This window comes from Culex quinquefasciatus, chromosome 2 (genome assembly GCF_015732765.1).
Source record: "Culex quinquefasciatus strain JHB chromosome 2, VPISU_Cqui_1.0_pri_paternal, whole genome shotgun sequence".
Taxonomy (NCBI): domain Eukaryota; kingdom Metazoa; phylum Arthropoda; class Insecta; order Diptera; family Culicidae; genus Culex; species Culex quinquefasciatus.
The window spans coordinates 8,108,814-8,135,479 of NC_051862.1; the positions used below are offsets into that span (position 1 = coordinate 8,108,814).

Consider the following 26,666-nt stretch of genomic DNA (forward strand, 5'->3'; position numbering starts at 1 on the left):
TTATAAAGCTCTGTGAGCCTCATTCTATAAATCAAGGACTCGTGCTGAAAAAATATTCTTTTTGCAATTTGTTGCACAAACTTCTATCATGTAAGGCAATAACATTTTTTTAAACAGGTTTTTTAACCGATTTTTAAAATTTTAGCAGCAATTCTTGAAATATCTTAAAGGTCAAAATCATTTTTTAACGTTGATAGCAAAATACAATCAGCAAATTCACATAAGAACACACAAAATAAATGGATATTAGCAAAAAAAAATAATCAAAGCAAGCCAAATTTGATTGTTTTAAATTTATGTTGGATAATTTTCTCTCAACGATTTATTGTTAAAAGAGAAACTTTACCAGTATCATTTAATTTTCAATTTTGTTGAAGCATGAAATGAAATTTCATTTGAGCATAAATTGAAAGTAGTTTGGCTTATTCATTTGTGAGCATTGTATTTTAATTACGCAAAAAAAAAAACAAATAAGAGTAAAAAAAGCATTTTTGATACCTTCAACTCTTAGAAAATAGAAAATATAAGCATCCTTATGAAAACAATCTCCAATTTCCAAATCGAAAAAACTGCAAATATTTCGCTAAAATCAAACTTTCGTTGGCTATATCTTGAAAACGGAGCTTTTTATCAAAAAATCTCTATAGTACTTTCCGATTGAAAATTCAATTTTACTTTAAAAATTGAGTTAAATTTGTGTTTGCCTAAAATTTAGATTTTTACCGAAATTTACATTTTTTTTTCAAAAAATCATAAATTGGCGACAGATTTTTTGACAATTTTTCTCTATGGCTCAAAAGTTGCCCTATAACACTACTCGACAAAACAAAACTTGTGTCAACGGATTCACGATATCTCATCCGTTCCTGAGAGAAAAGGCATCCCCGAATCCGATGCAATCGACAGAATTTGATTTTATGTCCACGCGGACTGATGAAAAATTGGTACATTTTTTAACATAAAAAATCGAACAATTTAAAAAAAACCATGCGTCTCCTCCCAATTATATGAGCCATCTACAAGAATATGGAAGCGCCTGGTGCATAGCCATTTCCTTTAAGCACAACGGAAACAACCAATACAAATGTATAAAAAGTTGTCAAGTTCTCGGGGGTCCACAGCTAGCATTTTTGTACGATTATAAAAATAAATATTAAAAGTTTAAAATTAATTTATTTAAAAACATATTTTTGATTTATTTGTTTACTAAAATTTTATGTATCTCAAAGATCTATGGGTACTTCGGGATGTCCATGGTCATCCAAGGACTGCCTGGAGTTAAGATCTACGAGTCTACCGCCGTAACAAGCAAGAGGTCGTCGGATTTTGACCCCGGATCATGTGCGTATAGCATCAGTGCATATGGTAGACTACTGTATGAATGTGTTGGGATGTTCATGGTCATCCAAGGACTCCCTGGAGTTAAGATCTACGAGTCTACCGCCGTAACAAGCAAGAGGTCGTCGGATTTTGACCCCGAATCATGTGCGTATAGCATCAGTGCATATGGTACACTACTATATGAATGTGTTGGGATGTTCATGGTCATCCAAGGACTCCCTGGAGTTAAGATCTACGAGTCTACCGCCGTAACAAGCAAGAGGTCGTCGGATTTTGACCCCGGATCATGTGCGTATAGCATCAGTGCATATGGTAGACTACTGTATGAATGTGTTGGGATGTTCATGGTCATCCAAGGACTCCCTGGAGTTAAGATCTACGAGTCTACCGCCGTAACAAGCAAAGGTCGTCGGATTTTGACCTCGGATCATGTGCGTATAGCATCAGTGCATATGGTGGACTACTATATGAATGTGTTGGGATGTTCATGGTCATCCAAGGACTCCCTGGAGTTAAGATCTACGAGTCTACCGCCGTAACAAGCAAGAGGTCGTTGGATTTTGACCCCGGATCATATGCGTATAGCATCAGTGCATATGGTAGACTACTATATGAATGTGTTGGGATGTTCATGGTCATCCAAGGACTCCCTGGAGTTAAGATCTACGAGTCTACCGCCGTAACAAGCAAGAGGTCGTCGGATTTTGACCCCGAATCTTGTGTGTTTAGCATCAGTGCATATGGTAGACTACTATACAAGGGCAAGGTGAAGTGACATAAACTATGAAAAATATTTACAACGGCTTTACTCAACGAAAAACTTACGTCTTGCGTTTGGTTATTGGATAAAGAAATTATTTGCAATATATCTTCATCTGATGATGCAATGCTGCTTTCTGGTGTAACATCTTCTGTTTCTTCACATACTTGCAAAACCTCTTCGTCATTAGAGGAAATGTCGCTTGTTGACGTTTTATTTTCTGTATCACTTGTAAAAACTTTTACTGAACTACATCCAGGAAGATTACATAAGTCATCCTTTGATAAAGACTTCTTTATTTCATTGTTTTTTTCTTTGTTTGGTGTTTCCGAAAGTCGTGGTTTTTTTGAAGAATAAGGGTCAAAATCCGACGACCTCTTGCTTGTTACGGCGGTAGACTCGTAGATCTTAACTCCAGGGAGTCCTTGGATGACCATGAACATCCCAACACATTCATATAGTAGTCCACCATATGCACTGATGCTATACGCACATGATCCGAGGTCAAAATCCGACGACCTTTGCTTGTTACGGCGGTAGACTCGTAGATCTTAACTCCAGGGAGTCCTTGGATGACCATGAACATCCCAACACATTCATACAGTAGTCTACCATATGCACTGATGCTATACGCACATGATCCGGGGTCAAAATCCGACGACCTCTTGCTTGTTACGGCGGTAGACTCGTAGATCTTAACTCCAGGGAGTCCTTGGATGACCATGAACATCCCAACACATTCATATAGTAGTCTACCATATGCACTGATGCTATACGCATATGATCCGGGGTCAAAATCCAACGACCTCTTGCTTGTTACGGCGGTAGACTCGTAGATCTTAACTCCAGGGAGTCCTTGGATGACCATGAACATCCCAACACATTCATACAGTAGTCTACCATATGCACTGATGCTATACGCACATGATCCGGGGTCAAAATCCGACGACCTCTTGCTTGTTACGGCGGTAGACTCGTAGATCTTAACTCCAGGGAGTCCTTGGATGACCATGAACATCCCAACACATTCATACAGTAGTCTACCATATGCACTGATGCTATACGCACATGATCCGGGGTCAAAATCCGACGACCTCTTGCTTGTTACGGCGGTAGACTCGTAGATCTTAACTCCAGGGAGTCCTTGGATGACCATGAACATCCCAACACATTCATACAGTAGTCTACCATATGCACTGATGCTATACGCATATGATCCGGGGTCAAAATCCGACGACCTCTTGCTTGTTACGGCGGTAGACTCGTAGATCTTAACTCCAGGGAGTCCTTGGATGACCATGAACATCCCAACACATTCATATAGTAGTCTACCATATGCACTGATGCTATACGCACATGATCCGAGGTCAAAATCCGACGACCTCTTGCTTGTTACGGCGGTAGACTCGTAGATCTTAACTCCAGGGAGTCCTTGGATGACCATGAACATCCCAACACACTCATACAGTAGTCTACCATATGCACTGATGCTATACGCACATGATCCGGGGTCAAAATCCGACGACCTCTTGCTTGTTACGGCGGTAGACTCGTAGATCTTAACTCCAGGGAGTCCTTGGATGACCATGAACATCCCAACACATTCATATAGTAGTCTACCATATGCACTGATGCTATACGCACATGATCCGAGGTCAAAATCCGACGACCTCTTGCTTGTTACGGCGGTAGACTCGTAGATCTTAACTCCAGGGAGTCCTTGGATGACCATGAACATCCCAACACATTCATATAGTAGTCTACCATATGCACTGATGCTATACGCACATGATCCGAGGTCAAAATCCGACGACCTCTTGCTTGTTACGGCGGTAGACTCGTAGATCTTAACTCCAGGGAGTCCTTGGATGACCATGAACATCCCAACACACTCATACAGTAGTCTACCATATGCACTGATGCTATACGCACATGATCCGGGGTCAAAATCCGACGACCTCTTGCTTGTTACGGCGGTAGACTCGTAGATCTTAACTCCAGGGAGTCCTTGGATGACCATGAACATCCCAACACATTCATACAGTAGTCTACCATATGCACTGATGCTATACGCACATGATCCGGGGTCAAAATCCGACGACCTCTTGCTTGTTACGGCGGTAGACTCGTAGATCTTAACTCCAGGAGTCCTTGGATGACCATGAACATCCCAACACATTCATATAGTAGTCTACCATATGCACTGATGCTATACGCACATGATCCGAGGTCAAAATCCGACGACCTCTTGCTTGTTACGGCGGTAGACTCGTAGATCTTAACTCCAGGGAGTCCTTGGATGACCATGAACATCCCAACACATTCATACAGTAGTCTACCATATGCACTGATGCTATACGCACATGATCCGGGGTCAAAATCCGACGACCTCTTGCTTGTTACGGCGGTAGACTCGTAGATCTTAACTCCAGGCAGTCCTTGGATGACCATGGACATCCCGAAGTACCCATAGATCTTTGAGATACATAAAATTTTAGTAAACAAATAAATCAAAAATATGTTTTTAAATAAATTAATTTTAAACTTTTAATATTTATTTTTATAATCGTACAAAAATGCTAGCTGTGGACCCCCGAGAACTTGACAACTTTTTATACATTTGTATTGGTTGTTTCCGTTGTGCTTAAAGGAAATGGCTATGCACCAGGCGCTTCCATATTCTTGTAGATGGCTCATATAATTGGGAGGAGACGCATGGTTTTTTTTAAATTGTTCGATTTTTTATGTTAAAAAATGTACCAATTTTTCATCAGTCCGCGTGGACATAAAATCAAATTCTGTCGATTGCATCGGATTCGGGGATGCCTTTTCTCTCAGGAACGGATGAGATATCGTGAATCCGTTGACACAAGTTTTGTTTTGTCGAGTAGTGTAATTTATCAAAAAATCTCGAAAATAAAAAATACGTATTTTGAGAAATTGAGTTTTTGTGGAGCAAAAATTCGGCAATTTTTTTCCGTGTACCCATTTTTTTCTCAATAGTCCTCAACAATACCTGCAACTTTGCCCAAGACACCAAACTAGAAAATTCACTCAAAAATTACAGATTTTTGAATATTTAGGTACAATTTTTGTATGGATAGCTGCCAAAATTGTATGGAGACTTGTATGGGTAAACCAATGATATAAAATATCTTCTTTGGTCATAGGGAAGGCCTCCACAAAGTTTGATCCGAATCAAAAAATACAAAAAATAAAAATGGACAAAATCGGCCGATTTCGTATAGAATTGCTCAATAGTTTTCAAGAGAAAAGAAATTGTCAAATTTTAATGAGTACAAAAAATAATAAAAAAAAAAACTTGTTACAGTCCAGACTCAATTATCCGAAGTGAAATTTTTCCAAGGCCTTCTGGATTGTATTGAGCAATTCCAGCTCAAATCAGGAATTTTTCTGGTACTTTTGTACCCGACCCTCTCCGATTTCAATGAAACTTTTTAGACATGTTATCCTAGGCCTATATAAGCCATTTTTGTGTATATGGAGCCAATAGTACTCGAAAATAACATTTGAGAAGGGCGTAAGGTATTTAAATATTTTTGCAAAATCAATTTAAAAATTACTGTATCTCGAAGCCATTGCGTCGTATCAAAAAGTGGTCTAAGACAAACTTGTAGGAAATTGGACGGGCTTTCTGAAAAAAATACACTGAAACAAAAATACACGCCACTTCTATGAGATTTTTTGATTTTTAAGTCTAAAACATAAATTTAAAGGTGTTGTCACGATTTTTTTTTGTTCAAAATTTTTGAGGAAATAGCCTAAGATGTAACCAAAAGACTGACGAAAAATGTAGGATGGTATGTCTCTCCTAAAAAAATACAAAAATCATTTACTAAAACTGTTTTTTTGAAAAGTGGTCTAAACGTCAAAATTTTCAAAAACCGGTAGTGGGAATCGATTCCCCAGACAATTTTACATAAAAGTCTCCATATTGACCATTGTCCTATGTCCAATCCTTGGGAAGGTACAGCGGTTTTAAAAATAAAAACGATGAAAAATGAGTTTTTTTGTGGTTTTTGGCAATTTCTATATGACAGACTTGGTTTTTCAGTCTCGTTATTATTTTTACCGGAAAGCTCGTCTAATTTCCCATAAGTTTGCCTTTGACAGCATTTCAATTGGATGTAAGGGCTTACAGATATAAGCTTAATTACATTATTAATAACTGAAAAGGGAATATTTTTTTCAGTGTGGTAGACACCTGGATAGTAAATTAGCTTACGTAAATATCAAAACGAGTCAAATCAAAAAGCTGTCAAAAGCAAACTTATGGGAAATTGGACGAGCTTTCCGGTAAAAATATTTTCGAGACTGAAAAATCAAGTCTGTCATATAGAAATTGCCAAAAACTACCAAAAAAACGATTTTTTCATCATTTTTATTTTTAAAACCGCTGTATCTTCACAAGGGTTGGACTTAGGACAATGGTCAATATGGAGACTTTTATGTAAAATTGTCTGGAGAATCGATTCCCACTATGGGTTTTTGAAAATTTTGACGTTTAGACCACTTTTCAAAAAAAAAGTTTTAGTAAATGATTTTTGTATTTTTTTAGGAGAGACATACCATCCTGCATTTTTCGTCAGTCTCTTGGTAACATCTTAGGCTATTTCCTCAAAAATTTTGAACGAAAAAAAATCGTGACAACACCTTTAAATTTATGTTTTAGACTTAAAAATCAAAAAATCTCATAGAAGTGGCGTGTATTTTTGTTTCAGTGTATTTTTTTTCAGAAAGCCCGTCCAATTTCCTACAAGTTTGTCTTAGATCACTTTTTGATACGATGCAATGGCTTCGAGATACAGTAATTTTTAAATTGCAAAATACAAAAATATTTAAATACCTTACGCCCTTCTCAAATGTTATTTTCGAGTACTATTGGCTCCATATACACAAAAATGGCTTATATAGGCCTAGGATAACATGTCTAAAAAGTTTCATTGAAATCGGAGAGGGTCGGGTACAAAAGTACCAGAAAAATTCCTGATTTGAGCTGGAATTGCTCTATTAAGAGATAAAATTTAAAAATAAAGCCATACATTATGAAACGTTGTTCTCGACTGTATTACACAATTAGGTTGTTTTTTGGCTCAACAGTCAGATATTATAAATATATCAGATATATTTAAGAAATTATTTTAAAAGGAAATAAAGTTTTTGAAAAAAACCGTCGAGGATTAACACTGATGAAAAAACAGCCACAAAAATTGGGCAGTCGAGGATTAAAAAAATATATAAAACTTTTATTTGTAGCTTATAACAGCTTTTGTATATAGAATCAGTATTCTAGCGTTTTGGTTTTTAATGTGATGTAAGTGCTTTTTTATTCAAAACTGATTCGAGGAAAAACATGAATAAAACATTAAAACGAAAATTATTTCACTTATAATGAGTTGCTTTCTTAGAATAGAAAAGTAAAAACATAACTTGCTAGTTTGACTATCTGTGTCTTTATGAAAAAAGATGTTCCGATCCATCATCGATTTTAGTAAAAATTTGTTTAATTTAAGTTTATGTAATCTAAGATAAATTTCCGAAATTTTGAGACGAAGGAAAACCCTATAAATTTATTTCAATAAAAAGTTTTAATATTTGGTGTCAACATTTTCTTATACTTTTACGAAAAATTCTACGTTTTTTAACAAAATTAAAAACGTATTTTACATCAAAAATTTTCAGGTCTATGAAATTTCTTGCTTTTCAACCGTAAAAAATCATGAAGCATTTAATTTTTAAAGCATTTAACTCTTTTTTGAGTTTGCAATAACTTGGAAGTTCAGTTTTTATGTTTGATACACCGTTCAATTTGATTTTTATTCAAGTCAAAATAAAACAGGCAATTCAAATTGCAAATTACAAATTAATCACATACAATTCCTCCATTTAACTTCATCAAAGTATCATTCATTTTAAATACCTGATCACCGCGGACTGCACACATAATTTTCCAAATCAGTACCCTCATCAACCTCATCGCTCCGAGACTTCTAATGTGGCATGATCTGTCCAACAAACAAACGCGCACACACACACAGGCCACACTTATGGTAACGACTTTCAATTTTCAAAACCACTTCTCAATCAAACCGCGCGCTCAGTTGGCTGATTAAACGCTTTGAACAGCTGAAGGTAGTAGGCGCCTTAACCACAAATCGTGGCCATCGTGGCGGGGAAGCAATTGAACTCATTAGTCGCCGGGTCTCGGGCCGTCAGAAGAAACCGATTTGTTTGTCGGATGTAATTGTCTAATTGATCTCCGCTGCGCTTCCCCCACTTCCCTGCCCCCAACCGCCAAACAAGTCATTTGAGAAGAAGAAAAAGGCATTTATTTCGATCGCAATTGCACGGTAAAAATATGATAAGTTTTCTTGAAAAAGTTGTTTTTTAAATATTATAAAGCTAAGAAAAAGTGTCATATTTTATCAAAAGTTTAATGTTGACTTGTTATGGTGATTAAGACAAATAGGAGGAGGTGGTCAATAATTGACCACCATCAAACACTTACACCACACCACTCAGTCTATTATTCTGTCGGGTGGTGCAAAGTTTAAGGTGAGGTTAAAGAAACTCCTCTTCTGAATTGGGCCGCGGTGTCGGATGACCGCCCCGAGGTGCACGGAGAAGATCAATTTCAAGGTCCTCGTAGCCATTTTTGCGGTTGGGCAGAGCCTCACTTCGGCGAGAAAGTGAACGCTGGTGGTGGTTTCGTAGAAACATTGTAGATTTATTGACGTTCCCTGGGCCACCACAACCAGTGCAGGCGAAATATACCCTTTAACGTTTTTAAAAAGGGGGTTTTCTTCGAAAAACGAAAATAAGAAGAAGTGTCATTGGGGTCGAAAGTGGCCGTAAATCGATTTTAAGGTCTCTTTCTGAACCACTGACGTGAAGCCACAACACGGAGAAATTTAAGTCGTCAAAACAAATGCAGCATATTGTAGTTTCTTTAAGCTAGATTATAATTTTTAACTTAAATAAGTTGAATATTAACTAATTTAGCTTATACGAAAAATAATGCTAAAATTACCAAATTGAAATTATATCCTTTTGAAAGACGTTAAACAACCAAGTGGTTGTTGTACAAAAATAAATGGTTTTTAATCACAGTCCAGACTCGATTGTCCGAAGGCCTTGGCAAATTTCACTTCGAATAATTGAAACTTTTCGAGCTCAAGTGTGACTTTTGAACTGATCTAAAATGATTAAAAAAAAAATATCAAAGATGGAGGGCAAAATGGCGGTGATGAAATACTCAAAATTGCATTATTGTTTTACAATTTTATTTTATTAATTGATATTCAATCAACCTGTCAAATTTTACTGAATTGGGGTCGCAGAGCTCGAATCTGATGTTATAAGCAAGAAAATAAAAAAAAAATTAAAAAAAATGTTGTTCATGATTTGATTATCCGAAGTCTCATACTATCCTTCGGATAATCGAAACTTCGGTAGACATGTGATTAAAAAATTACATATGTTAGAAAATTAAAATGTTATAGTTGTAGTTTTTGTCTTGAATATTTTTGACTTTTGCTGCATTTTCAAAATGATTTGAATTTTGAAAAAAATCTAAATTACGTACTTGCACAATTCTCTACGAAATCGGTCTTTTTTTAATTTTATTTTTTGTAGTTTTTAAACAAGCTGAACCATTTTTGGTGCCTTCGTTAAGCCCAAAGAAGCCATTTTGCATCATAAGTTTGCCCATATAATTTTCCATACAAATTTGGCAGCTGTCCACAAAAATGATTAATGATAATTCAAAAATCTATATCTTTTGAAGGATTTTTTTGATCGATTTGGTGTCTTCGGCAAAGATGTAGGTATGGATATGGACTACACTGAGAAAAATGATACACGGTAAATTTTTTTTGGTGATTTTTAATTTCACTTTTGTCACTAAAACTTGATTTGCAAAAAAATATTATTTTTATTTTTTTATAAGTTTTAATGGACAGAAAATGCGAACTTTTCAGAAATTTCCAGATTGTGCAAAAAATCTTTGACCGAGTTATGAATTTTTGAATCAATACTATTTTGTTACAATAAATCGAAATATTGGTCGCAAAAATTTTCCATTTTTAGATGTTAAATCAAATTTGCAATCAAAAAGTACTTTAGTGAAATTTTGATAAAGTGCACCGTTTTCAATTCAAAGCCATTTTTTAGTAACTTTTTTGAAAATAGTCGCAGTTTTTCATTTTTTACAATAAGTGCACATGTTTGCACACATTTGAAAAAAAATATTTTTGAATAGCTGAGAAAATTCTCTATATTTTGCTTTTTTGAACTTTATTGATACGACCCTTAGTTGCTGAGATATTGCCATGCAAAGGTTTAAAAACAGGATAATTGATGTTTTCTAAGTCTTACCCAAACAACCCACTATTTTCTAACGTCGATATCTCAGCAACTAATGGTCCGATTTACAATGTTAAAATATGAAACATTCGTGAAATCGATCTTTTCGAAAACAATATTTTCAAAAAAATTAAATCAAGACTTACATTCTAAAAGGACGTAATATTGAATGTTTGGCCTTCAAAAGATACAGATTTTTGAATTTTGTATGGAAAATTATATGGACAAACTAATGATGCAAAATGGGTTCTTTGGGCATACCAAAGGCACCAAAAAAGTTTCAGCCTGATTAAAAAATACAAAAAAATCGAATGACCGAAATCTAAGAGAATTGCTCACTTATAATTTTATTTGTTTTGTATCAAATAACATGTAATTTGAGCAATCAATCAATTCAAGAAAGAATATTGTGAATGACATTATTAATTCAGAAATGAATTTTCTTTAATCTTTAGCTTCCAGTGCCCTGCAAATTGCTGCAGAGTGAAATCAATTAGCTTCCTCAGCCTAGCAAGCCAGCCGGTTCTGGTGGTGTTCCAAAAGAGAGTAAAGTCACCGCATGCCGCGATTCCAAGCCCTCGTTCAAAAATGGCTGTTTGCGTAAAATCTTTCATTTTTTGCCCATATTCTTCGAGTTGTCTGCCGGTTGATGAGTTCTCTCTCTCTGCGAGCGCACACAGAACACACTCATGGCATGCTGCTATGTGTGGCCGCGGCGGTTTTCGACGACCAACCGCCCAGGAATGTCATCCATAATTCATGGCACAGAATGACTGTTTGCCAATAGCCCGGGTCTGGGTTTGGGTCGCTGGTCTCCGGTGATGGTGCCTTTTTTCCACTTGGGATGATGGTCTTTCTTGAGGTGGTCGAGGTTACGACGACGACGATAAGTGGTTGCCATCATGCATGCTAAATACGGCCGGTTGTTGTTGTCTGCTGGGTTGAGCTGAGAGTTGTCTCCACTTCCAATCAAGCAGTTCGATTACATCTAGAAGTTGAAAGTTGTGAGTCCAGAATGTTTCATGAATTAAAATTCAAGGTAATAAACTTAACAATCGCTCCCACCATTTCATGAAACTTTCATTCAATTAATTCTTTATAAAAATATCCTAGCCGACAACGCGCAGAAGCAGCAACCTGTGAATTTCTCCCCATCGTTCTATCATTTTAATGGCCTCCTTAGATCCCGCAGCGGATTCAGGCTTTCCAACAGCCAACCAATCAACGGAGAAAATTTCCATCCCCTCAAAAAATAAAAAAAAATACGTTGAGGAAATTCCGAGGGGACGCAATCTTTGGCCTAACCCCTCACACGTGTTTATTTATTTGGATTTTTTGTTGCTTCATCGCTTCGAAAAAGGAGAAAAAAAACTCCTTTTCAAAAGATTGTACAATCTTAGGGTAAGAGTAAATAAGGGCAGGAAAAAAAAAAGATTTCGAAAAGAAATCGTGTATGTAAAGAGGGAAAGGATCTCCTGCCGAGAGTGGATGCGCATCAGGACGGATAGATGGATGGCTGGACGAAGAAGTTTGAAGGAAGTATGGAGGAACGTCGACGCGGTGACGACGATGGCGCAGAAGCACCAGTCAGTAGGGGGTAGAATTACGAGGTGCCAGCGATTAGTGAGCATGCGTGCCCGGTATGTGAGGAGAAGGCAAGGATTTAGGGGAGGTGCAGCCATGTTTGAAAATGATGTATGAGCAACATTTTGGTTGACGTTATATAACATCCATTAAATTTCTTTTCTGTCTTACAATAAACATTTTACTAAGATCAGACACACTTAGTTTACATAACAAGTTTCATGCATTTCCAAAACAAAATTTAAAACATTTTTTAAATTTCATGAAAAGAATTCATGAAAAAGAAAGATTTATGAATTATTTTTCGATTGAAGTTTTTTCTATCAAATGTTTAATGCAAAAAACACTATATAATCATATCTACATACAGCAATTCCCCACGAAAACAGCATTGAAAAAAACAAAAGTGCTCGGATACACAGAAAAAAATCAATTCCCGTAATCGTGAATTAAGTTCACGAATGTGAGATCCACGAAGGAATTTATTCATGAGTATGGTGCATTTGCACCATAAACGTGAATATATTCCTTCGTGGTTCTCATAATCGTGAACTGACTTCACGGTTTCGAGAATTGATTTTTTTCTGTGTAGAGCTCAAAATTCGTCTAGGGGTTCCGTATTTTTTTGTTTGGCCATTAGGGTGCAAAAACCACTTTAAAAAAAAATCATAACTCCCCGCCATTTCAACCGAGTTTACCTATCTTATACGCAAAAGAAAGGTGATAAGTTGGCCTTTCAAAGATAAATAGCAAAAAGTTTCAAAAATATAGCCTAACATATGAAAAGGCCGTATGTAACTATATAATGCCGTTTTGACGGTGTCTGGACCAAATATTATAAGCATCACGAGTTATCGCGATTTTACGAAAAAAAAGTTTTGAAAAAGTTGGTCGACATCGATCATGGCCGTTCATGGTTACCCGCGACAGACACGGACGACGAAACAAAGAGAAACGCAAAAAGTAACTTTTTCAAAACTTTTTTTCGTAAAATCGCGATAACTTGTGATGTTTTTAAGCAAACCCCTTATGTCTATATATTACAATTTTTGTAATTGTCTGCTCTACAACTTTGTAGAACATTGTTACACTCTAAAAAATAACCCTGCAAAGTTAGAAAAAACACGAAATTTTAAAATGAAAAATTTTGTTCTAAATGAAAAAATGACCCTTCTGGGACAATATAGATTCGAAAAGAACATTAAATTTCCCATAAAATGACATGTTCCAAAAAAATTTACAGTCGAGTAACGGAAAATGGGAGAATTTTTAAAACTTTTTCAGTGTTTTTTTTCGATGAAAAATACGTTTTTTTCGGAATTCTGAGTACGCCATCAAATCGGGCGTCTAATTTTACATAAAAGTCTCTTTGACACCAAATTTCTATCTCATCACCGTTTCATACTGCAAATTATTGAAAAACACCTCTTTTTTCGCATGTTCAAAATTGGAAGGGGTCGTACCGCCCCTCCGTCACGAGATATCAAAAAACGGACCTCGGATTCGTGATCAGGGACAAAAGTTACCCCTTAGGACAAAGTTTCACGCAAATCGAAGAGGGGTCGGGGCAACTTTTCCCGATTTTGTGTGAGTTGGTAGAGAATTACCCTTTTGCAAATTACTGTTAAAAATGGATTTTTTTAAAACCTTAATAACTTTTGTCAACAGCCTCCAACACCCATACTCCCATAGGTCAAAAGTTAGGGAATTTCATGGACTATAAGCCTACGGTAATAACTTTTTGGCCAATCGCAGTTTTTCTCATAGTTTTACGATTTTTCTAGAACAAACATTTTACAACCTTAGTTTTTGCCCTGTAGGCCAAGAGACGGCACTTTTGGTCTCAATTTTGTCATATTCGGAATCCTTGGACAATTTCACGTAAGTTAGAAGTATTGGAGTTGTAATTTTGATTTAAAAAATAATTAAATAAAACATTTTTGAAAAAAGAAATAGATCTTATTTACCCTATGATCAATACGTCAAATGCTGTATCAAGTAGGCGAAAACTTGTTTTACCCCTAATCCGACAAAATTCTAAATAATATTTTAATTAATTCTAAATGGCATTTTTTCCAATCAAATTCAAAATTCCAACACCTCAATCTAATGTAAAATTTTCTGAGGATTCCGAATATGACAAAATTGAGACCAAAAAATGCCGTCTTCTTGGCCTACAGGGCAAAAACTAACGTTGTAAAATGTTTGTTCTAGAAAAATCGTAAAACTATGAGAAAAACTGCGATTGGCCAAAAAGTTAATACCGTAGGCTTACAGTCCAAGAAATTCCCTAACTTTTGACCTATGGGAATATGGGTGTTGGAGGCTGTTGACAAAAGTTATTAAGGTTTTAAAAAAATCCATTTTTAACAGTAATTTGCAAAAGCTATGAGAAAAGTCAAACCAATCCTCTCATGCTCATGCTCATGCTCATGCTCATGCTCATGCTCATGCTCATGCTATGAGAAAAGTCAAACCAATCCTGGATGTCTATAGCACACTTTGAAGGGCTTCAAAAGACCATTCGAATGCATCTAAGAGAGTTGGAATTGATGAAGTTTTACGGAAATGCGAGCAATTTTAAGATTTTTAATGTTTTTTGGACCTCAAACTTCAAAGCTCGTTTTAACCCACTTCCCTTTGTCGTAGAGGGCTCATGTTTGGCATGAGTGCATCTCATGTATAGACAAACAAACCCTGAAAGTTTCATCCAAATCGGAGCACCTCGATACGACCTGTTTCACATCGGTGAAAAACTCGCTCTTAAGTAACTTTTAAAACAAATTTGTTTTTTTCAAAAAAGTAACTTTTATAATAAAGTTATCAAAAAATGTGTTTTTACTCAATAAAAATAATTTTTACTAATTTTTTTACTCCAGATAATGTGATATCAAATTTGCAATCGAAATGTAATTCGAGATATAGCCACATAAAGTTTGATTTTGACACAAATAGTGTCCATAAGTATCTATTTCTGAAAATATTTTTGTCGAAAGGTTCAGAAAATTTCTTATAAACTTGTCCAAGGAACATCGAAGATTGGACCTCTGGTTGCTGCGATTCATTTTCCATTGCCAATATTGTAAGTAGTTTTTCAACAAAATTGCAAAAAATGCAATTTTTAATTTTGTGTAAGTTGTCTGACTTTCTAAAACCATGAAAATGGAATATTTTTGAAGTTAAATGATGTTAGTTTTCAAAAGATCAAAGCTACCTCCACCCACCCTAATCGCATGCTTGCCTCAATTACCTCCTTCGAGTTCTCTAAGTCGTGCGCGGAGCACGAGTAGAAGATGCGGTGGCGGCAGCAGCAGCTCATCAGACCAAGGACCTGAAACAAGAAGAAAATCCGTTGCATGTCTTTACTCGAATTTTCCCCTCTCGAAGTTTTAACCCCGGCCGGAGATATCGGTCATGGGAAGATGAGTAACTGCCAGCAGGTCGATCGTTACGTGAGGGTGAGGGCGAAAAAATAAAACATGAAGAGCGATTGGTTGAGCAACCGACCGACCGAGAGTTGCACAAGTTAATTAGTAATCGCGTTTAAGCCGGAGTGCGTTAAGTGACGATCGTGGGATTAGGTTGGCGCACATGTGTGTGCGGTGGGAACGAGGTTATGTTTTTGGTGTCATTTTTTTGGAGAAGGAATTTATGAGCTTCTTGAGATAAGACGTTCTTGAGCTAAACATCTCTCAAAATACCGCATTGTGAAAAAAGCAAAAGTTATGCGAAAACAACTCATTAAAATAACAAAAATACCTTCCCAGAAGACGATAAAATAAGAGGATCTCATTCCAAACAAGTGTGACGCTCCTGAATTAATTGCAAGAGACTAGGGCATCGAATCACAAGCAAAACAACAACAAAAAAACGAGAATGGCAAAACGAGAAGCCAAATGTGTTTTTCGAAAAACTAAATTAGGGAAGAATCATCATCCCAAGACCCCGAAAAAAAAAGTGCCGAGCACAAAGGGCACAACTCCTCGTCATCATCGTGAAGGAAGTGCTGCTGGTGCTTTCAGAAAATTACTATTCTTTTCGGCCCAATTCAGGCCCAAAATGAATGCACACTCTTTTTCAGCTTTTTTTTTTTGCCTCTCCTGTGTCGTCGAGAAATTCTGAAACCGTAATATCTTGCACATGTTCAATTTCCCACGCATCTCTCTCTCGCTTTGGGATCGCTTTTTGCCACCGGCAGCAGCAGCTTTTTCTGGTCGTTTTTGGAAAAACACCACGCAGCTGAACAAAAAAAGATGAGGAGCAGGAGGAGGAAAAATGAGGCACGAACACCGAAGAGAGGAAGAAAAACCAGTTGTTTGGCCCCGAAAGAATGGCCCCGGCCAGGATCTTGCCACGGGAGGAACCAGGGCGCGAAAAGATGCGATCTGTGGAGGATCTCTGTGTGTGTGTTTGTGTGTGAGTGCCCTGGAATGATGTTTGGGCACTTGAACGTCCTGACTGAATTATTTTTGTTGTGGAAATTACACAATGTTTATCAAAACAAAAAATAGAAATTTGCACAATTGATAAAATAAAATAATCCCTCGAAATAAAAAAAAAATATCTTTTTCCGGAACATAAATTTTTGCCTGAAATATAATATACTTATTCAATTGGTTATTAGAACGTATTTTTATTGAATTCAATTGAATTTTTCATTGAAATGTTTATTCCTAGTTTTTTTATATTTCTAATATAAAAAAAAATGCTAGGAATGCCATGTTTCCAAAATACATGTGAAATTTTGAGTGCATTTTAAACAACATAATAGTTTGAAAACACTGATTTGTTTATGTATGTGCGTGTTTTTTTTATAATATCGCATTTAATTTTGACATAAAAACAAGAAATAAAAAGTTCAACTCTCATATTGAAGCAAAAAGTATCACAAAGTGGGAAAGGCATTCTTTAAGATTTCTTGGGTATATTTTTCTCTCTGAAGTTTTAATATAATTTCAAATTTGTGATTCTAAAAGCCCTTCAAAATCCATAAAAAGTGTTCTATAAGATTTAGAAGATGTTTTGAATTAATCAAACGTTTGTTCGCGTGTTTATTTTTTCATTTAACATTTTTAATTTGAAGGATCATAATTCAAACCTGATTGTTGTTGTTGTTGATTTTATTAGGGGAACTTTAACCGTATGGGTCATTCGGTCCCGTCCAAACCTGATTATTTGAATAATTTTTGATGTGATACTGTTCAGACTCGATTATCCGAAGGCCCCGGAAAAATTTCAGTTTCGATAATCGAATCAAGAATTTTTTTTTCGTTGTCCGATTTTTGATTGTTAAGCTTAAGAATGAACTATAAACTACTCTAAAATTATTTTTGCAATTCCGTCCTGAAACTACTTACTTTTCCTGTCATTCTTGAACGACGAAATAGCCTACTTTTCTGTACCAAAAATAACAGAATCGAATAGCAACACTTTTCAAAATAAATGCTGAAAAGTAACACTTTTCAGCACTGAAATGGGTGCTGAAAAGTAGAACTCTTCAGCACTTGTTTCGAAAAGTAACACTTTTCAACATTTTTTTGATTTAAACGATTTATTGACAAAATACATGAAAATTCGACTTAAAATTTCACTAAATGGGTGTTTTTCGAAATTGCAAAAAATGTTGTATGGAACTCGTTGCAAAACTTGATTTTTTCAGCACTCGTCGTATTTATCCAACTCGGTGAACCTCGTTGGATAAATGTACGACTCGTGCTGAAAAAATCCTCTTTTTGCAACTTGTTGCATAAACTACTATTAGAATTTTCAAATCCAAGATGGCGGTGTTGAAATATTGGAGAATGCATTTTTTTAATAGGCAAGCAACCATTCAAATTTGACTAAAATAAGGTCGCATAACTCCAATTTGATGTTTAAAGCACACTCAAAAAATGAGTCCGCGTAAACGTGAACAAAGTTCATGCCAACGAGAACCAGGAAGAAAACTGTTCAACTTTCATGGTGCAATTTTGAATTTTGCAGTTGAACAGTTTTTTTCCTGATTCCCATTGGCATGAACTCTGTTCACGTTTACGCGAAATCATTTTTTTGCGTGCAGAATTATACAAAAACATGTTATTTGTTCGTGATTCGATTATTCAAAGTATTTTATAATCGAGTCTGGACTGTAATGAAATAGCTATTTTAAATTGGTTATGATTGTTTCTTAATGGTATTCGAAAAGCTTTTAATTTTGTTATATTATTTTATTTTTGAATTTTTGAAGTTAACAATTTAGGCCGCTGATTTTTTTTATTGAAACAAACCAAAAAAAAATCGATTGTAAACTATTCCGAAAACATTGTATAGTGCTTATTTATGTATGGGCCATCCATAAACCACGTTGACACTGTAACTGAAAAACCATAAATCATAATAATTTTAGCGTGATCGATTAAGAATGAAAAGGTGTTCAAAGAAGTTTGTTTGTCTTTTTATTGAATTAAGGTGACTTTAACTGAAAAGTGGTCATTTATCATCGGGTTCAAAGATTTACGATTTAAGAAACTAAAAAAAGTCCCATGGGTCAACTTTGCATTTATGGGCAGTATTAATACTATTATTACTAAAACATCTCAAATAACTAACGTTGTACACCTTTTAAGCTAAGATCTATGGTCCCAAAATTAAGATTTTTGCAAATGCTCTATTTATTTTCAGTTTTTGTACTCAGACTTTTTGGAATAAAAAAGATTTTTAATTTAACATCGAAAAAATATAATATTACAAAATATATAATAACTTAAACATTACGATAGATGTATTTCCAAGAAAATTCTTGAATAGTTCATGCCTCCATGGACGTTTAAGTGCATCCCTCGGAAAGCAGGACAACTTTTCGAGCAGATCCTGTTTTGGTGGCCCATGTGTGCGAGATGATGGCTGCAGGACACAAGAGGGGGAGTACTCTGAGTTAATTGTATGTTTTTGTTGCTTTTTTCTCCGTTGGAAACCTTCGACCTTCTACTTTTTTTGGGTTAAAAAAAACACTGAAAATGTAAGCAAAAAGGAACCGTTTGTTTTTGTATAAAAAAAGATCAGAGCAAGTGTTATTTCGATCAATATTTTAGGATATTTTGATGAAAAAAAATATGTTTTTTGTTCACATTTTTGCCACATCCGTTTTGAACACGTTTGACCTTGGAGGCATTCGATTCATCTGCTGTCACCACTATTCGGCATACGATTTGGAATCATTCCTATTAATATATTCAAATTCGCACCAAATAAACAATTAGCACCAAATCACGAGATCGTGCAAATTCGCAGCAGTGGCAGATATTTCACAAAAAAAAAGTTAAACGAGTCACATTGAACCCACCTGAAATACGCATCAGCCTCGATGACTACTTGGATGTAGCTCATGCAATAAGGTGTGACCTCCCCCCGGCCCGGATAACTAGATCTGAGTTTACGCAAGTAAAACTTATCAAACAACTACCGTGCACTGTTGGCTGATTTAAATAATAATTAGTAATAAATTTGATGTAAATTTAACAAGAAAGTCAATCACAGATTTTTTGATTTAAAAAAAAAAGAAAATTAAATTTTGAACATTTTTCAAAATATATCACAAAATTTCGCACAGTTGCTTCCCCCACCAAAATCCCGAAAATGCTCCCCAAGGCAAGTTCATCACACGCCCGTCTCGTCACTGGGGTGTTAATTGAATTATGCAAATTTGAATGGCCAACGACGCACGATGCCGTGGTCAACAACGAACGGGCCCTGTTTGACAACGAAATAAATATTAACGGACATCACTCGGAGGAGTACACACGTGGTACTGTAACGTGGGGGATGGTTGGAAGTTGCTGAAGCTTGAAGGTTTTACTTGAATTATTATTTAAAAATTTGTCGTTAGATGAAAAAATGTTTTAATTAATTTTAACTTTGAAATTCTAAGAAAAACTAATTTTATTATTTTTAGTTTTATTTACCTCATCTGAACAGTTAAATCGTCTTATTGTAAAGTGTCAGTGTCGTCCCATTGTCCAGCAAACAGTTGGATGGCCTTTCGTTGGCGATGATTTAGCGACCAGTGCAGAGTGGGGACCATCTTTGTCAGACACCCCCTCGGAGGCCTCAGTTCAGTGTAAAGTTTAAAAAATACAAATGATGAAATTTGTAAGCAAAACATTGATAAAAGATCATAGAAATCTAGAATTTTTGTTTTGAAATGGTCCTTCAAGCTATTGTGTATCATATGTTTGTAAGACCTTTAAAAAATACTCGAGAAATTAAGAATCTTCAAAAAGTTTTTATTTAAATAAATGAAAATTATAATCTTTATTCAATATTAAAACTGCGTTTTAACTACGTTGATATAAATTTAAGGTTCTTTTGAATCGCAGTCATCAAGTGTCTGCTCTCTAACACAGGCTCCTTAAATCAGAGGTGCTAACGATTGTACAATTGGTTGATCTTAAAATAAGCTCAAGTCCGCCAGGTTGTTCGGTCAAATATTGATCTCCGCGAGCTCGCTCAAAGTCGATCGGCTTGCGAAAGGTGTGGTAATTTTCCGATGGCGGCCTCACCACCAGTTCCAGCTCAACTCTTATAAATTGGACACGTGCTGACTGGTCTGGCCAGGAAATGGTTCTAAAATTATAGCTGAAACCCCGCACGCATTGTAGAGTTGAACTGACTTCAACTGGTTTTTTTCCTGTACATTTTGTTCTCCCAGTGTGGCTGCGGCTACAATGATAAATAGAATTCCCTTGTGAAATCATTAACTATGTAATTGAGCATTTCAATAAATTAATGTGTGCCGACTGCCGCCACCACTGACCAGACCAGCATAACTGCGACTTGTCCATAGTTCGGCGTACTAATGGACATTTGCTGATACAGCTCTAGAAATAGCCACCTGGGTAGAGGAAAGGGAAAAAAACTGCATGCCTCAACGTCCATACCAGATCGAGTTGCAACATGCTGACGGTTTCGTACACGTTCACAATTAAATTATAGCTCTGATTTTGATTCTACAAGCTTCAAGGAACAGCAAAATTATAATAATCGAACTCGACCAAAAACCCCGGAATTGGTTCAATATCTGATCTATCCAAAAATAAAAAGTTACGGGCAACCTTTCAACCCCCTTTTAAAAATCTTTTGACAATTCCTTCACTCACACTGTCCTCCCCTCCGGTATATTTGATTTGAATGGGCTCACCTGAACTCCGCAACGGCTCAGGTTATTCCTGCAGGTGTTCAGACAAGGATCGTCATCATCGCATCCCTTCGTCATCTCCTTTTTGGGCTCTGGTTATGCAGTGCATTACAGTGATCCTGGGATTTAGAATCGTTGGATATTTGTGGTGTAAAGAAATGTTTAAATTTAGCATTTTTCAATAACTAGTTTCGATTCTACGACCAAGAAAGTTATATTCAAATATAAGATGATAAATCAGCTTTAGTAGAGATAACTCATCAAAAGGTTGTCAAATCTGATTATTTATGTTTAAATGTACTAAATTATCAAATTCTCAACCAAGGGGATTCCAGCATCAAGGATTACTGACCAGTCTAAATGAAACCACGGACGAACGGAGGCTTCAAAAAGTGAAGTAAGGTTTCTTTCACTTCTTCTTGGCGAAAACCTGCGCAAGCGAGATCGCTTATGTCAAAATCTTCGCGCCACGTGGTTTAAAACGTAAACAAAGCCAGCTGATGATGCAAATTCATGGGCACTTTTTGAAATGGTCGTATGAATTTATATACCATTTCTATCAATTTTTCGGCAATTTTAGTATCCATGATAAATTACATAGAGTCTCAAACTGTTTCTAGCACCATACTAAAGCTAAATTTTTTAATTAATTATTGCATAAGACATTTTGAGAAATCATGCGTAATCGCGCGATGCTAATTTGACAACTTGAGAGTAGATGGCGCAAATGATAGTTTGCTTCAAAAATTTGAAGAAAATTTGTTCCTGGTGTCATGTCCGTTCGTCCGTGATGGAAATACCAGTTTTTCTGGAAATATGCCACGAATTACTAAAATTTCTCAGAATTACATGGAATTACCTCAAAACAAAAATGGCCGACCAGTAAATGATACATGTTACAGCCTTAAAATGCATGAATGTTAACTTATTTCATCCTTTTTTCATTGCCTAGTATTCCATTTTCTTAGTTTGTTTTTTTCCTTTTCTTTTTTTTAATTCATATGATGCTCACAAAGAATTATAAATAATTACTAGAATTTCAGGGAATTATTTGAATTACTGCGAAAATACTGAGTATTTCTAGAATTACACACATCACTATAGAATTACTGAGTTATTCCGGAATTATTGAATTCTTTGCTAACAATTCGAGCGATCCTAGATTACTATTCTGGCACAGTGCTGAAAACTTCTTACAAAAAATAAATAAACAAAATATGGATTTATAAAAAAGGCTATCGAGATAATTATTTTGAATAGTTTTTGATTTTTTTTAAATTTTATCATTTATTATTTTTGTGATTTCTCAAAAAAAGAATCATAGAATTACTGAATAACTTCTAAAAACTAAAAGTAATTCCGGATTAGTGACCATCCTGACACGATGCTGGAAACCCCTTGTTCTTAACTAGAATCATTTGTAATTTGTTGATTTTGTCGAACCAAAAATACTAAACTCGAACTGATTGAACAAGCCACCATAATAATGGGACAACTGTACCTCACCAATATATCTCCCCCAAACCAAAGTGAAAAAGATTGATTTATATTTTAAACCGTTCATACAGGAAAAAAGAATCAAGGGAAAATCTATTATCCTCTCGTCCTTCTTTTCATTATACAACAAAACGAAGTATTCTTTTTATTGAACCACCAACACCACCAACACCACCACCACCAATATAAATTGGGTCCCGGAGGGCTTCCTTTTAATTTTGATTTTCCCCCTGTTTTCAGGTCGAAAAGCCTACGCAATTTTTGATGAAAGAAAAACTTGTTCCTTCGGATTTATACCTTGTCTCAGAAAACGAAGATCGTGAATGGGGTGGGGTGAACCGATCGATCAAAGTAAGCTGGTAGCAGTTAGAGTACGAAAATTATAAACCTCTGAAAAATTTATGATAAAATAGTAATTTATGCATTTATCCAACGAGGTTCACCGAGTTGGATCAATACGACGAGTGCTGAAAAAATCAAGTTTTTCAACATGTTCCATACAACATTTTTTGCAAATCCGAAAAACAACATTTGAATGAAATTGTAAATCAAATGTCCACGTATTTAGTCAATCCACCGTTTAAATCAAAACAATGTTGAAAAGTATTACTTTTCCAAACATGTGCTGAAAAGTTAAACTTTTCAGCATCCATTTTAGTGCTGAAAAGTAGAAATTTTCAGCATTTATTTTGAAAGGTGTTTCTTTTTGCTGTACTCTGCTGTTTTTGGTAGAAAAAAGTAGGGTGTTTCGTCGTTTCGTCGTCGTCGTGTCAGGAAAAGTTAGTAGTTTCACGGCGGAATTGAAAAAAATAAGTTTTTCAAACAAATAAAGTTAAATAAAATTGTTTAGATATTTATTTTAGGAATAAAATTAAATTGAATCATTCATCAGCGATACTGCGATTCCAAGAATGTAATTCTTTCTTCAACTTATGCTGCGTCTGAACCCGCTCATCATTATTCAAGCACCATGTTGACCACGGTGATGAGGTATGCAAAGCTCGTGGCTCAGCCCAGAACTCCAACAGACATCAGAACACATTAGAATCTCACTACTCGCCGAACGTCCGTTTGGCCAAATCGTGCGTGTTGGTCAATCCATTAGCCAGACGGCTTAACATCGATCGTGATCGCATAACTGTCCTAAAAGATAATTTGAGACGTGATTTAAGCCAGTTATGTCATCCCGGTTGGCTAGAACTCTATGAGTCGATAAATAATGTTGTTTAACATATTGTTCTGCAGATTCCTAGCCCATCCACCGACCGACCGGAATGCTCAATTCCTGAGACTCTTGGGCAGCGCGCGGATCTCCACCGTGTGGTCATCACACAGCCGGAGAGGGGCTGATTTGACTGCTAATTTGGCAATTGTGTCCGCGGCGGCTGAGGGAGGGCAGAGAACCGACCATAATTGTTCCGAACAATGGCCATTTTGAGAGCGGGTATGAATGAACCTCCTCTGTGGCAAAGTTGCTGTCTACAGCCATAAATATAGTTTTATTCATAATCTCTTCCTGTTTCGCGGCGGGTTTTATGAGTTATGAACGTTATTTTGTAAGAGTCATGCTTATCGTGGAATGACTCTTGGTAAACTAGGTATATTTGAAATGCTTAGGAAAATTCCAGTACACGATTTTAGCAACCTTCTGTGTGTAACAGCACCCATCGAACCAATTAATACCGTTCCACGGGGCCGCAAACATCCCGTTCTGTATACCGAACCAATTAGACCTCCAGAATTGAATCACTGCTCAAATTCTACCTCGAGCTTCAAATCGTGAGTTGCTTGTTACATCAAAACCTCATGCTACCTCATAAGTTCTATTTTGCTCCCTTTCGATTGAAACGGTCAATATTTGCCGGGCCGGTTAAGAGCCCGCGCCCCTTCTTCTGTGATTGGTGGTACTTAAGTGGTGTACCCTCCCCCCTTTCCCGATGTCGTCGCAGTAGGCCCAACGATCTAGATTGCCGTGACGCCACGGCACTTATCAGCGACGATGTCGTCGCCGATACGTCATGGATTTTGACGGCTGACTCACCGGAACCTCGGGATTGATTAGACGGGTTGCTTTGATTGGTGAAGTTGCTTCAAAATATTAGGTGTGCGAATCTCCTGCAAGCGATACTGCTCCAATTGACCAATCGGAGACTGATATCGCGTTCGCGCGATTGTTTTTTCCACAATCATATCAGCGTTGGAGCGTCTCCCGCCATGACCCACCTCGACAAAAGCCGTCCAAACGCGCGCGATAACGATTCAATTGCAGGTGACTAAAATAAAGAGCGCTCAATTTTTATCATTTCCGCTCAGTTGGTCACGGGAAATTGCACGCGAAGGGTAGTTTGTTGACGGGTTTTGTTTAGATTTTGAGAGTTTAGTATAAGAAAAGCAGACATAATGAGCTGTGGAGCATGGCTGGAGATGAACCAGAAGAACAAGCCGCAGTCAAATACGCTTGCTGCAGGTTAGTTAAGGTCTTATCTTGATAAGAAACCTCATAACAATGACGAAATTTTAGGCATCATGACGCTTCTTCTAACCGGAATGATCGTTGGGTCAACGATCTTCAACATGGACCTCCAGCACCAACCCTGGACGTTTGAACACTCCAGCACGGAAGTGCTGCTAGTTTCCATCTCGTTCTATATGGCCGCCATCGTCGGCTCCCTAGCCGGATACTTCCTGGTGGAACGCTACGAAAAGAAACCGATCTCAAAAGTGTACCTCGTACTGTCAATCGTAGCAAGCGTGCTGCTGATCGCCCTCCCCGATCACATAGCAAGCGTTGCGTTTGCCCGGATCCTGCTTGGGCTGGCGCACGGCATGGCCTACCTTGTCGTACTGATTCACGGTGGTGAAGTCTGTATCAAGGAACTTCGCGGGCTGAACATGGCCGCTGTTAACTTGTGTATCATGATCGGTGTGATGACTCACGGGTCAATCAGTCCTACCTCGACGTACGGACAGGATATTGGAACGAATCGATTGGTCGGGATTCTTGGATTAGTCTACGTGGTATTCGGTGGTGGATTGGCCATGTTTCTAACGTATGAGTCCCCTGTTTACCTGATTCAACGAGGTCGAGACGCTGAAGCAATCCAGTCTATGATAAAGCTACGCAACGAGTCCACGGAATCTTGGGAAATCCGTAACGATTACACCGAGTTCAAAACTATGCTACAAGAGGACGAGGAAACGTCTCCGTCAATCCTACAAGACGGAAACACCCGACCTTTACTCCTACTCATCTTATGCCGCATTGCTTCCGTAGTATCCTTCAACTTCGCCATCAACCTCGTCCGGTTGAACATCCTGGACAAGCTGTTCGGAGTCGACAACTACAGCTTCTCCGCGATCGTAGTCCTCACCATCCGCCTGCTCGTCGGAACCGTGTTCCTCTTCGTCATCGACAAGTTCGGCCGTCGAGCGCCGATGACCCTGTCGACCTTCACCAGCGGCTTCATCCTCACCGTGCTGGGAATGATCTTCATGGTTGCCGATCACGTAACCCGCGACGTTCTGATCGCGATCATGCTCACCTACGAGGTGGTCGCCTCCGCCGGAGTCACCATGGTCCCGGACGCCTACTGTTCCGAAGCGTTCTCCACCAAGAAGAAGGCCTTCTCGATCGCTACCACGCAAATCGTCGAGAACGTGCTCCAGATCGGGATCACAGCCATCGTGTTCAACTGGGACTTCACCGACGACGCGTACTACGGCGGGATCATGCTATGCTGCGGAGTTCCCCTGCTCGCCATGGCGGCAATCTTCTACAAGTACCTACCGGAAACGACCAAGATGACCATCCGGCAGGCCCGAACAGAGTTCTCCAAGCGGGGCGAAATCGTTTTCGGCGGAACGAAGCGACCGCAGAACTTCCTCAATGACTAACGCTCAATAAAGTCTGGGTTTTTTTACGCACGC

At 37.3% G+C, this 26,666-nt stretch overlaps 1 protein-coding gene across 1 annotated transcript; it reads left to right on the top strand.

Moving 5' to 3' along the window:
* The first annotated feature begins 24,960 nt into the window (after positions 1-24,960).
* LOC6049229 (high-affinity glucose transporter ght5) lies at positions 24,961-26,663 on the top strand. The gene is made up of 2 exons (XM_038257616.1): positions 24,961-25,206; positions 25,261-26,663. The coding sequence occupies exons 1-2, from the start codon at positions 25,140-25,142 to the stop codon at positions 26,631-26,633; spliced, it is 1,440 nt and encodes a 479-aa protein (XP_038113544.1). The 5' UTR covers positions 24,961-25,139; the 3' UTR covers positions 26,634-26,663.
* Positions 26,664-26,666: the final 3 nt, after the last annotated feature.

Excerpts from the sequence above, each read along its gene's own strand:
- LOC6049229 (XM_038257616.1), top strand. The coding sequence starts at position 25,140 with ATGAGCTGTGGAGCATGGCTGGAGATGAACCAGAAGAACAAGCCGCAG. Across the intron at positions 25,207-25,260 it reads GTCAAATACGCTTGCTGCAG|GCATCATGACGCTTCTTCTA; the intron begins GTTAGTTAAGGT and ends ACGAAATTTTAG.